Below are 14,126 nucleotides of genomic sequence, written 5' to 3' on the forward strand. Positions count from 1 at the left end.
TTTCTGGTCACGGAGAGGCCAGATCCGCGCGGGGGTTTTCAGCAGAAGGGCTCCTCGGGAGCGATGTCCTCGGGGAAGCAGCCAGGGATGGCTGACCGCGGGGCCGTGAGGCTAGAGCGCGGGACGCCGAGGTACAGGGGACCTTAGTACGACCGATGCGAAAACCGTCGATGTTGTGGAGTAGCGATGGAGTAGGCCCGGGTCATCTCATCCTCGGCCAGGTTCTTGGCTTGTGGCCCGGTCAGCCCGGCCCTGAACACTCCCTCCTCAGTAGGTGTGGAGCAAGCTAGGGGAGGAAATAAGTGCATGGTTGGTTGGTTGGAAGCACAGGTGGGTCCCCGGGAGGCTAATTTCCATTGGCTGGATCCACCATACATGCGGAGTCTGACAAACCGCGAAAAGCACTTGACGGTTAGTAGCTGGGCAGCGATTCGCAAGTCCGAACCGGACCCCTAATGTCGTGGAGGAGCCCGAGGCAGCTGTTCCGGGTTAGGATTTCCTGTCTCCCAGTCGGAGCTATTGCGTCGGTTCGGTGGGTGGTCGGGCATCCCGTGAGTGGAGCCACACCATTGGTCAACATCGACACCCTCCCTGTCCTGGCCAGACAGGACTCGAGCAATGATAAAATGAGGGTCAGTGTCTCGCTGTCCGCCGTCCCATCCCATTACCCATAACCCTTCCCTCATTCCCATTCCCATAACCTACGTCCCACCCCCTCCGCTACGTCCCAGGGGAGATCAGGGGAGTCTCCCCGGGCCCGCTCCCCCGGCTGTGGGTCGCTTAGTAGCATTACCCCCCCCCCCCCTCATTTTTTTTCATTTTCCCACCTACGGGTGGCAAAAGCACATTGCATTCGGGCCTTTTCATTTATATTACGATTGGGTTAAGCATGTTATACTTAGTGGCACAGGCAGGGGCCTATTGGTTTACATTATTTTTTGGCTGCCCCACCATACTTTTTGTCCAAAGACGTGAATGTCTGACTTCCTGATGACTCTCTAAAGTGTCACAAGGAATGCATGCAGAAACTCAAGGCTCATTTTTGTAATGGTAAGAAATAAATTTCTCTCTTTTTTTCAGTACGAAGGGCAGGACATTGAACAGCATCTGCTCGAAGATGAAAACCATTGGGCTACTGTCCACGTTACCCGCAAAGAGAGAGGAATGGAAGTTGTGAGTGTAGCGTTCAACGCATTTTCGTTCCCTTTGAATGCAATCATTAGTTAGGCTGTTAGGGACCAAACGTTTTGGCCTGCGATTGTAGTAGAATGCATTTTGCAGCCGATTGAATCTTTTGGGAAATGACAAAAAAACTATGATGAGAACTTGTGCACCTTTCAAAGTAACTTGCTATCCCGTGCAGGAGGGCGTTGTGGGACCAAATTTGAGAATTCATCCAATGCCAGAAATGGAAAGAAGCAATGATGGCTTTACGGCGCATATGATATTCGAAGTAGAGGAAAACGGCCTATTCGACACCGTTATGTTGCCAAAGGAAATAGGTAAAAGAACGTGCTTTCATCACAGTAAACAAGATCGATGTGCTTGCTATTATAAGACGTGTGTGATTTAAATCAACCCACTCCCTTCGCTAAGTTTACCATTTGATTTTTTCTATGAAGGTTCCCTCAAAGCCACAGAAAGAAGCGAGGGACTGCAGACCGGCATTCCCGATGTGGTGCAAATTGAGGTATTTGTCGTATCCGATGGTGCACATAATGGACGCTTCAGTAACAACTCGGCTCTTATAGTCTACCTTTGCATAACTATGAATTCCGTGAGTACTGTTGGTTTTTTTCTGCGACCAATGAACTTGGAATACTTCCCTTCAGCAAGCTTGCATGCACCTGCTCTGTACATCTGGATGCACCAATGACATGCCGAAAGAAGGGAAGCTATGATGCTTTCTTGCACGAGATATCATAGACGCAACGGCGTAAGGAACGAGCCATATACTGGAGGCTCACGTCGGAATGCTGCTGCTGGCGTAATTCTCTACTGGTATAAAAGCCGGAGCCACTTACCAGAAGGGTATGACAAGTTATTGGTGAAAGTTTTTTTACGAATGCTTAAAGCTACAATTACACCGCGCATGAGTGTGCGATCATTGGGTTGATATAGGCGCGAATATTTGCAGTGTTTGTTCGTTTTTCAAATCTGCCGCCAAACAACTTCATCGCTTTGTTTGCGATGCCATACGCGACTAGATTTATCTCGATTGATCGCAGCCAGGCAGAGCAGATTATACGTTGTTCCGGAATGTTCTATTAACATTGCACTCTCTATCTCGAAAGTTCGCTATCAGCTTCAAATTGAGCACGGCCGACAGCGGCGGGCATTCTGTTCGACAACTGCCGAGCACGCTTGTCGCTTCGCCGCCGCCGTCGAGTGATTCAGTCCATTTTGGGTGCAAGTCAGCCCGATAAAGTTTTCTTTTAGAAGACCTTTTGTCCGTCTTCATCGCTGCTTCGACTGCCGTCACCACTACGTGACAATATTAGGGCAGGCTTACAGCGATTTCTTTGCGTCAGGAGAAATCTGTGCGCAATGACTTAGGGAAATATTGATTTTCTGGAGTGGAAGGATGCAGCACCTGTCTTACGTCACGGTGGACACTTAAATGGCGGCATTAATGAAGCAGAAGGAGGGAGTGGAAAAAGGAAAAGAGTATAGTGGCGTCTGATGCGTTCGCAGGAACTGTTCTGAGAGTGCTTGTCCTGTACTGGACGCGCTGCACGGTTGCGGCTCTGCTCTCCAACAAACATGTAGAGTTCCGAGCACCACGCGGCGATCGACCGCATGCACGGCCTTCCCGAAACAAGATGGATGAACCTCATCGCCAAGGCCGGTTTTGTCAACATTGTGGAGCTTTCCCCTTCAACCACAATTAACTGCCTTCCGAATCAGCCTTCCTCTCTTCTTTCACCTCCGCTTTGCTCTCCTATACGTTATTCCAGTCCTGGAGAGCGAAGTAGGAGAGTAGGAGAGCTTACAGCGAGAAGCATTCCGTCGACCACTACGCAAAAGGATGAAAGATAGGCTAAGACTGCTACCGCCGTAAGCATGTAAAAAAATTAACGAGAGTGTTCGAACTTTAAGAAATAATCTTAAGAATGTTGTCAGCTACAAGCAAAGGCATGAAAGGAGGCCGGCTTACGAAATAATAAACTTTGGCAATACAAAAAATTACAGACTATGCAGCTACTGCTCAGTTTGGCAGTAGACCATTATTGAAAAATTTGCGGTCTATTCCGCGCTACACCTGGATTACCCCTGCGTAGGAATGCATGCTTGCAGTTCAATGTTTGGTCTTATCCATACAGAGTGAAAAGCAAATAAGGCAGTCACTAAATGAAACTTCATGCACTCTTGTTACGAGAATTAAAAGCACCCACTTGGCAGCAACGATGAATTGACGTGTACAGCGTGATCGCTTAGAACCCTCGTCGGTTATCGGTGTCTCGGCAGAACCCCGCGCTTTAAATTTCTTTCACTTTGCTCTAGTCTCACGATTTCCAGGCCAAGTAGGTCTGGCGGACGCTAAGAATGGGGGCGCTAACATTGCCTTATACATTATATTTATAGAGGTTGTATACACGCGGCGAGCCAACCGATCACAGAAATCATTCGCACACGAAAATAAGAAATTCGGACACTGAATAAATGACAGGTTACACTTTGCAAGAGCAAGGTTTCAAGGTGCTAGCAGGAATTTCCCACACATTAGCGGGTTCTAGGCCATTTTTCAAATTACTGCATGCACCTTTTGTAGGCTAAATCTAAAATCCTTGTTTTCAGGGCGACTTAAGACTACTTACGTGCTGTGAAGGCAAAAAACATTTATTTATTCTTAATTCCCAAACAAATTGAATGTAATCCACCATTATTGACCGATAACCTTCCTACTAGAACTTAATCCCACGATGTCCGTTCTTATTGAAAAGTAGTCCAAACAAATAAACCTAATTCAATGCAATCTACTCTTTATGCACCGCAATCCGCCAGAATGCGGCCGTCATACACCATAATCTACAGTGATGCAACTCAATACAAAAAGTATGGTGGAGCTGCCATAAAAAAAACGTAAACCAATAAGCTCCTGCCTGTGCCACTACGTATAACAGGCTTTGCAACTCAATACAGTCTACTGAAACCTAATATAATGTAATTCACACTTAATCTAACCTCCTCCTACTTTATTTTAATCTTCATAGGGTAGAATGTTCGGCCAGTTGGTGTAGCGACATATTTTAAAAAAAAACTGCGCAGAATAACACACGACGGGAGGCAGAAACACGCACACACACACGAGCGCAAACTTGCAACTGTATTTTCAGAAACGATACGCCGCCTTAAGAAGCAGAAAGGGCGCAAGCGTACAAATTCCAGAGCATCGCGTGTGGGAAAATGAGCGCACACATAGGTACAGTAAAAATTTCATCAGGGCTGGGCACAAGCAGTATCATATCAGAACTTATCGGAACAGAACAACAAAAACGGGCTATTTATTGTGGAGAAAACCAAGTTCTTTTTTGAGAAGTGCCACCGAAGCCTTACTCATGCAGCCTTCCGTAGTACTACTTTTAAGGGCCTCTACAATTTCCCGGGCCAGCCTATCGGAAACTCACCCGATAACAACTGTAGAACAGAGGAGAGGACGGCACTGCTGTTTCTTCTCCTTATTCCGGTTAGTATAGTGTTAGCATTTGAGGCAATCCTAAGACAGGCTCGAGCCGCAACTTCTCAAAAAAGAACTTGCTTTTCTCCGCAATAGACAGGTCGCTTTTGTTGTTCTGTTCCGATAAGTTCCGATATAATTATGCTTGTGCCTATCCTTGATGCAATTTTTACTGTACCTATGTGCGTGCTCTTTTGCCCACACGTGATGCCCTGGAATTTGTACGCTTGTGCCCTTTCTGCTTCTTAAGGTGGTGTATAGTTTCTGAAAATACCGTTGGAAGTTTGCGCTCGTGTGTGTGTGCGCGTTTTTCCCTCCCGTCCTGTGTTATTGTGCGCAATGTTTTTTGAATGTTATTCTATGCGTTACACTCTTTCCACCTTTTGCACGTGTATTTTAGTTACTGGATTTTCAAGTTGTGTAAACGGCCAAAAATAAGTACACGCAAGCTTACCGGCTTACCGCGTTAACCAGGGATACCTGACTGGCAGTAGCGCACGAGACCGCTGGAGGGACAGGCCCGTTATGGCGTCTAACAGGCTCGTTTCAAGGTTTCTACGCTTACATTCATAGTAAGCCTTCTGTCTTCCGGTCTACAGTTAGATCGTGTTCACAGAACACTTCACGGATTGTAGATTAGACATAGACTCTCGTCAGCTTCACAATGAAGAATCCGTCGTCACTGCAAAGCCGTATGTTCGGTAGCCTGTGCTGAACACGATGCGAACCAAGCGCTAAACAACGGCGGGCCGATCTCTACATCACAGTGCAAACGCAGGGCAATAGCTACAGAGGAGGTATCCCGGCAACGTTTCCTCATGGAGACCTCACGAAAACGAGACTGAAGGCCGTCGACCGGCTTCAGCTTTCCCCTCTCCTAAGCAAAGCGCGGGCCCGCTGCCGCGAGCTACTTGTTCGCGCTGCGGAGAGGCTTCGCTGCGCACCCTCATATCCTTTATCAGTTCCCGCTCTCCTGTCGGCGAAGCTTGTCGGCGCTGCAGTCGATGCTAGCGCTCCTAGCAGCGGCCAGCTGTACCAACGCGGCTTTCCTCCTCTCCAACTAGGAGCCGGTCGCTCATCGGGCTGCGGAGTAGATCTGTCGGTACAGCTCCTCCTCTATTTTTGCAATGCCAGCCGCATCGCCCAATTCGCATTGGGAGCCGCCGGTACGCCCCACTTCAGTTAGTTGCCGCGATGCGGCGCTACCCAGATGGTTGGACTAGGGAGCCTACATACATGCCGCCTGGCTTAGGGTGGTGACATCTCTCCCAGTGTTGCCGAAAACGGCCGCTAAACATGACGGGCAGCCATGTTGTTCCCCTTGAAGAGAGCATCCCCGGCTTTCAGTGGCGTGGTCGCTGGGGCGATCTACAACATTAGTTTATATTCTAGTTTATCGTCGTTTCTTTCGAAGTTAGTACCAACAGATGACGCTGTTCCGACGACATAGAGCAGTTCTCAGCGACGGTGCATTACACTCCGAACGGGTCTCTCTGCGCGCGTCATCACGCCAAAAGGCAGCGCTTATCAATTACGTAAAAAGGGTTCCTCCTCACGATGAGCACTAACCGAGCTTAGGTGTTGGGCGTTCAGAATTTAATGTTATGACGGTAATCAAAAGATTACGCAGGCCCACTTTTTAATGCTTATCAATTACTTGGTTCATGCGCGGCCTGTACAGTGGCCGTAGTGGCTGTGTAGCTTATGTCGGGCATAATCGCCGCAAGTGTTCTATCGTTGGATAGCTTATGTCGAGTATAATTGCACCGGACTAATTGTAGTTCTCAATTAATTACCGGTAATTAGTTAATTGTAATGTAATTGAAATTTACGCTACATCACTAAGTCGCTGGATAGCTTATGTTGAGTACAATTGCACTGAACTAATCTTGTCTTACCGACCATTAATTAGATAACCGTGATTAAAAATCAATCGTTATGCTCCATCATCAAGCTATATATCGTTGGATAGCTTATGTCGAGTATAATTCCACCAAAGTAATCGCAGATCTTAATGACCATTAATTAGTTATTTGATTTAAAATTGAACCTAATGCTATAGCATCGTCATATATCGTTGAAAGGTCTCGATGAGTAGAATCGAAAATGGAACGGTAAACCGAGCTAACGCTGGTCTATGTAGGTTCAAAATAAAACCACGCAACAGAAGCAAAACCGTAGCACCTAATGCTTATGCATTCACAGCACGGGAAGAGACTTAAGTGCCCCAGTAGTTCTATTACCGACATCACAATGGCATTTGCGTGTGCAATGTACCATTAGTTTCTGCATTTTGCTCTTCTGTGAGCAATTACACATGCTCTACGCAATGAGCTATGCAACCCCATACTAGCACACTGTAGCTTCAGCAAAAGGTAGAAACATACTTAAAAAAATTTAGGGAATCTTGAGGCTGATGTTAACAAATTAAGATCGAGTGTTGTAAGCGTCTTAGTTTTGTACAGATTGCCATTGAGTTAACATTAAAGCAGTGCTTCATTTCACATTGCCTACCATTTTTCCACGTGTGCTGAGAAACTAACTTACACAGGGTGTTCAGTAGGAGGCTCAAATGTTCAGAGTGTAACATGAGACTTGCTGGAATGGAATCAGAGAAAGAGGAGCAATACAAACAATGGGACAAGTGAGAAAACCTAAAATCAAGAAACCAAATGACATTTTCAGACGCCTTCGTGTAAACATTCAAGAAGCTTTTTTTATTGCCGACACACTTCTGGCAACTGTCAATTAAAGGGGAGGTGCTCATATTCTTTCTCAAGCAAACTGACAGAATATATAAGCATCCGCAGCCAGCAAAAGTGCATATGAAATTACATTCTTCCATTATCAGCATCTGTGAAACCAGTGAAATTTTTGTACACATATCAGTCACTCCTGTAAAACATATCTGGTGCGCACACTAATGGTGTAATTGCAAACAGGCTTATTATTTTTAAACATTGACCGAAGTAAAGCAGCTTCGTTGCTCAATGAACACTTCTACATAAAACAAAATATACTGATAGCCATGAACAAATTGCATGAGTGCAGTACAGAGGACACAATAAATGGGCTAAATTAGCAGGACTAGTAATGCAAACAACCCAAATGATAATGAGAAACACCACGGCAACTCTGTGGGAGCGTATGTTTTACAGCCCCTAAATAATGCAAGGCATGGTAGTGATGCTCCAGCCACAAAAATAAGACTGTTACGCACTTCACAAAAGACTTGAAACAGTGGTTTACACATTTGCATCTAGTTCCAACACTTGCTCCTAAAAACTTCACCTTTGATGAACACACTAGTGGCACGCACTGTAAATCAGTTTGCTATTTCCAAATGCTGACTGAAGTAAAGCAGCTTCATTGGTTAGTGCACACAATTTGCAAGCAACAGCTTGCTACAGAGAGGTGACATAAAAATATGCTGAAAGACGTGAACAATTTACAGGCGAGCAAAGTACACACGACATACACTATGAAAGTGTCAGAGTGCTATATTCGGGTACAACCCAAGGAAGTAGTGGCAGATGCCCCCCGACCGTTTCCCTCCAGCCAATAGCGGTGACCGATTTTCATGACAACGCGGTCAATCCGATTAAGCCACGGTTAACTGCCGTTCATCTGCCACTCCCAGCGATGCAACTTCCCAGCATTAAACATGGTGTCATGAAAATCGGTTGGCGCCATTGGCTGGATAGAATTCTTTGAGGACATCTCCCTTATTTTCTTGAGTTGTGTCAAACTAGAAAAACAACGAAAGCAAGGCCAAATCATTAACTAGCTGACTGCAAGCATCTAAGCATATGATGTTACCATCCTTCTCAGAGTTCAGACCAGGTTTGTTGCGGCACATGTTTTGCTAGACATTCCATCCACCCTCTGTGCATGCTGCTGTCGTAGATGGACCCTCAGTCTTGTCCTCACATATTTTGTCAGGAGGACCTTCCCTGTCTGAGCATGATGTGTTTCACAGCAACCTAAGTTCAACTTGACAGCCTTGCACAGGGCATTCAGAATGCTAGCAAATGGGGTTTTGAGCACCATGATTTCCTTCATATCTGAAAAAGTCTTAAACTGCTCCTCACATTCTATAAGGACATTAATCACTGCTTGCGTTGGATAAATGAGGTTCTCAGAATTTTTCACGTACTCTTTAAGCTTAATAAGATTGCTATACTGATTTGTAGCATCTCCAACAAGGGCATTTTTGCAGTCACTACAGTTACCAATGGACTTCATGACAGACTAGACCAGGAATCCTCCTAGATAAGCAAGAATGTCACATTCTGCTTCTGTGAGAGCACACACAAACAGGTTTTCTAGCTCTTCAGGCTCTTGGTTTTGTCCTTCATGTCTCTGGATAGTTGGGTCAAGGAGCTCAGCTAGATGCAAGCTGTCATCAACCTCGTAGCTAGAATTTGTAGGTGTGTGCATGAACTGTCCAACACAAATCAGCTTCAGTGCACACTTAACGTCGTATGCACTAGGGACCGGCTTCTTGAGTCTCAACACAGAGAATATGTTTTCGAGACAATCTTGTACGAGCCGGCCAAGAAGCACATACTTGTAGCTTTGGTTGTCCAAGAGGTCTTGCGACAGGCTGAGAGCAACAGTGGTCGATGTCAGAAGGCCAGCTTGTGAAGGCTTCCAATGTGCCGTTGCTCCCATTTTCATTTGATGGAAAGTGCTGCACGTCAGTTCCAAAAGCGCAGTGGCCTCTTTATGCTTTGAAGGATCTATATCGCTCAGAGCAACAACCGGATGTCTGGCCGACATGAGGGTGTACCACCTGCTCACGAGGTTAAAGAACCACGCTGTAGCCTCTGCTTCGGGGGGCAAAATTTTTTGTTCGATTAAATATCGGATAGCAGCAGGAGCCTCACGGAACAATTGCACAGCAATGTTCACTTTCATGGTAGTGAAATGTCCACTGCTGATGTGGATTTCCGACAGCCTATTTGCAATCTTCAGCTCACTTTGACAGTCGTACTTCAACACTGCTTCAACATGCTCCACCTTGACAGTGCCAGAAGGAAGACTTTGTTCCTCAACAGTTTCTTCACCCAGAGTGAATTCTCCCACTCGGAGTAGTTGGGCACGGATGTTCTTCAAGACGTGGGCGGGGTCAGCCATAAAGAATAGTTGCCTGCCACGGAGGTGCGGGTGCGGAATACAGCAGACAGTCTGTGAGTTTCTGTGGTTGGACAAGCCAAGCAGGCGCCAAACTGCACGGTTGGCAGCTCCCATGTCACTTGTGACAACAAGCACTCTAAGCGAGATTTGAAAACAACGCTCAATCAAGTGGAACACAATGTCCTTCAAAATAGAGCCATCTATCGACCTTCCAGTGAAGTGATAGGCGATAACCTGTTTCCATCTCGTGTTCACGCCACCAACCATGAACACAAGAGCATGGTTGGCAACATCTGTAGCGGACTCCGGCAATGTAGTGCTTCCAAAAAAGCAATCAAGCGAGCGATCGTGGTCAAATCCTTGGGAGATTTCCATCTCATCCATGAAGAGCACACAGTCTTTTTCTATGTCTTGCATTGTGGCTACTTTGGATTTTAGGACATTAAAAACTTCATGAAGAACTCCAGGCAAATATTTAATATTTTGAAGCCTTCGTATTAATGTCCTATTGCATGGCAGTGTATATGATAATGATCTTAATAATTCATAGCCTGCTGTTCCACATGCGTGCTTTATTTGAAGGGCCTCTCGAATAGTCTTCTCAGACCACTTAAGGCCCTTCGTAGTTTTCACCGTCAAAGCCCTTCTCTGGTCGTGTTTGAGGAACGGTAATTGTTCCAAGGTTATCATTTTTCGTTGTGGCGACTGTGACTTCTGTACAAGACTGCGCAGTTTTCTCTTTGTTTGCTCGTGAAGCCTCCGTAGGTTTCTGTACTTTTGGGTCAAGTCCTTATTTCTCTTTCTCAGCTCAGCATTCTGTCTTTGAAGAGACAAGTCAGTTGAAGCCGTACTTGAACCAAGTGTGAATGCAGCTTGAGGTATTTCTTTACTTGATCGGTCATTACTATGCTGTGACCTTTCAGCGCTTAAGGATTCGGCCTCCATGGGTGAAGCTGCGGGCAGAGGAAGTCGACTTGCATCAGTGGAATCTTCCCCACTGGCTTTATCTGTTCTCAGAAAGGAATGGGCAACGCTGTCTGCATAGATAGTGTCGACAGCTTTGGGCGGCAGCAAGGTGGTTGTTAAAGGTAGATCATACCCTGGTACCTGAGCACATTGTAGTGGACTGACAGTGTCCTGGGAACTCATGCTGTCACTCACAGCCGAGTCTTGTGTTTGTTCGGCTGTTGATGCGAAGACAGGCTCTAGAGCAGCACTACCACATGGTTCATTTCCAGTGGGGTCAAGTACTGGGCTTTGCGTTGGCGTGGCCGGACGAAAGCAAGACCGCTTCTTCGGAGGCTTCCGGTGTTTCGGAATGGCTGAAATAAATTCATTCAATAGGGTAGCACTACACTCAAGAACTGCAGAAATTCTGCATTTACAGAAGAGCAACCTAGTACCTGCCTGAAACTTCCAAATAAACTTCAGGAGTAGTAATATCAGTTGGGTTTTAAGATCCCAAAGCTGTACTGGGGGGCTTTAGATTTCTTACCACCAGTGCATATTTAACAGCGTCGGAAAGCATGCTACGACTGGCAATGATTCAGTCGTGCAAAATTGTGCTCAACAGCAGGTTGTGTTAGCAGCTGAGGTACCATTGATGCAACTAGAATTACTAATCGTCCTGAATTTTGCCATTTTAGCTTCTGTGCCAGGTGACATAGAACAAATGAGACAGCACAGAATGCAGTCTGCTACAGGATATTTGTTTGATTCTAGACGCCCCCTTTCTCGCAAGCGTCGGGTGAATTATAAAGAAAAAACGATGCTATACAAAGTATAAACACACTATAGGTGGCCTTGTGCTCTTTGAATACAAGGCTATATCTGTGTGTTACGTTTTGGATCTTAGTATCATATATATGAGTGCATGTAATGTGTAGAGAAGATAAACAGTAGTCACTTAGAGAAACTGTGGGTGTTCAAGAAAAGCAAATACAGTAGGGGTAGGCAGAGAGTTATGTGGCAAAAGGTTTGTTTAGTGCCATACTTTATACCTTTATGGCTTACACGGAAGATTTCAATTGTCATTCATTCATTTTTTTTTTCAATCTACAGTGAAAAATGAGCCAGAGGTAATGCAGAAGCCGTTAAAACACGGCTTAAGGTGATTTTGTGTTTGAAGGTGCTGTTCGAATGCATGATCCTACAATAACGTGCGATATACATATTTTTTTATGCCCGCAATTTAGTTTTACAAGAAATGAATTGCATGGATCCCAACAAATTTCTAGCTAGGGATCTAGATGCTGATGCAAACATGCGCTGTAGGAATGCTTGGATATAAAAGCCATATCAATAGACCAAGAAGTTTGTGTGGATAATGTGGGCACAGATGGCACAGGAACCGGTTAAAGGGAAGTCAGTAGGATAGGCTTCGTCCTGCTATGGACCTTGAAATGCTGATGGTGATGAACCTTTCTTTGCAGCCTTCTAAAAGCAGATGAGCGCACATTTTTGAGCTTGCACAAAGCAACCACAGCACTACCGTATACGTGTAGACAAATTTCTTTGCAAACATTTCATATGAATGAGGCAGAGTTGTATTTAAGAGATGAATCAAAATTAGAAGCTTACCTCGATAAGTAAAAAGTGTGGGAACCGCATCTGGCCTTAGCTTCTTTAAGCCATCCTGTCTGTTTTGCTCGAAACTTGTTTCTTCAAAATGTGCCTGAAATGAATGGCAGCAAGTACTTCATAAGCATCAAGAAGTATATTCATACCTGCACATAACTGTGACAAATGCTGCAAACAGGAACATGACTAGCGTTACAACTACAGAGCTGTTTCTACCTGCTATAATGTTTTCACATGCAGTCTTACCAGGCTATAGTGCCAAGCTAAAAAAACTGGATAAGGGCTTCCTAAAGGCTTCATATGCATTCCAGTAACCGGGCAAATACAAAATGTGTTCTTTTAGTCTGATCTTGGGTTTCCAATATTTTTCTACCGAATAGCGTCGTACAGCAGAACGGTGCCTAGATAACCAGACCTGACTGAAAATAAGTTCCTCCGACCACAGCGCTCACGAAACAGTGAACGCGTACAATGTCAGAGAGATGTAGAAATTTATTTTCACTACCTCAGTCATGTTCTCTGACATGAGTCTTGGCGCATGTATTACAGCGCAAACAAGGAAGCGGGCGCCAATATATCGTGAGTGCACTCGCGTGAGAATTACAGTCAGCGAGGGCGAATGCGAACCGTTGCTTCTCGCCCTTGGTGCTCGAGACACGCCGCCAGCGCATCTAAAAACTAACGAGAAGATTGCACCCACGCCCGCAATGCGTAGCCTGTTATCAAACCCACGCCGCGCACGCCGTTCGAGGCGGCCGTGGTTTAATTATCGTAAACGTGAAGCACAGTACACCAAACATGGCAAGCGAGCAGGTAACAAAAGAGAAAAAGGTACGGTACTCACAGAACATATGCGAGAAGCAGCAGTGGGTTCCCAGCAGTCTCGCTTTACTTGTGCCAGCCAACGTTTTCTTCGGTTGCAGTCAGCCGGGAAACGAAACATCCGTGTGCCCTTCCTGCAGTGGTTCGAGCACTGCGGAACGCAACACCCTGGCATTGCTGCTGCGTAAGCTTCCTGGCGCACTTAGTACAACAACCGACAACATATGACTGTCCCACTCAACGATGAACGGCGATGAAGACGCAACTGCTGCAGCAGCTAATGCGCGCCTATGCACGGCGGGGAACAAGATGGCGCGGCGTCTTCCCGTAACCATGACAACACACGCGCTGGCAACATGGGTCTTAGCGGGAGGCGGCATGTGCTGTGTCAGAGGAAGTCACCACCCTAAGCCGGGAGGGGGCGCGACATGTAGGCTCCCTAGGTTGGACTGCTTGCGTCATGCTTGCCAATGGTCGCGCGGTGCTGGTGTTGTCTGTCCTACTCCTATACTTGAGACCTACACCACGCGTTTGTCAAATTCCTGGTTCGCACCCCTTCTTGCCTAGCTCTCGATCCATCCGTGGCGCAGCGCTTTTTCCAACGAGCATCGGCTCGAGCAGCAGTTTTGCTTGCCGTTTGCAGAGGCAGGCTCAGTCGTTCGCTCCACCTATCACTTGAGGATGCTGTTCCTTACCAGGCGAATAGATCGTTGTAAGTGGTTACGTTTGTTTGTTTCGTGCCACCATGATTAACGAAAATTGTTTTGCGCGGATAAAAGGTGTGGCCCGCAACGCAGACGAGATGTCCTCGCCGCAGCTCTAAAATGGAACCAGTTAATTATGGAAAGCACGGCTGCTGCTTTCAATTTTGTGCGAAGTGTTGGAAATTTTAAGCTCGTTTGTAGAA

The 14,126-nt window shown here is 46.1% G+C and overlaps 1 protein-coding gene and 1 long non-coding RNA gene across 3 annotated transcripts in view; one reads left to right on the forward strand and one right to left on the reverse strand.

Moving 5' to 3' along the window:
• The window catches only part of LOC144124656 (venom metalloproteinase antarease-like TtrivMP_A), a 78,561-nt gene that overhangs the window by 12,510 nt on the left and 51,925 nt on the right, over positions 1-14,126 (forward strand). Inside the window, exons 3-5 of one of the 2 annotated variants that reach the window (XM_077657466.1) lie at positions 1,081-1,173; positions 1,364-1,502; positions 1,623-1,777. In XM_077657466.1, coding sequence (XP_077513592.1) covers positions 1,081-1,173; positions 1,364-1,502; positions 1,623-1,777 — 387 coding nt within the window. The remainder of the gene's footprint in view (positions 1-1,080; positions 1,174-1,363; positions 1,503-1,622; positions 1,778-14,126) is intronic. The other variant, XM_077657467.1, reaches the window with a different exon arrangement.
• On the reverse strand, positions 10,879-13,729 carry LOC144124657 (uncharacterized). Its single transcript, XR_013313248.1, has 3 exons — positions 13,242-13,729; positions 12,398-12,491; positions 10,879-11,139 (listed from the first exon to the last, which is right to left on the reverse strand). It is a non-coding gene; the product is annotated as an uncharacterized LOC144124657 (long non-coding RNA).

The sequence above is a fragment of the Amblyomma americanum genome, chromosome 3, assembly GCF_052857255.1.
Source record: "Amblyomma americanum isolate KBUSLIRL-KWMA chromosome 3, ASM5285725v1, whole genome shotgun sequence".
NCBI lineage: Eukaryota > Metazoa > Arthropoda > Arachnida > Ixodida > Ixodidae > Amblyomma > Amblyomma americanum.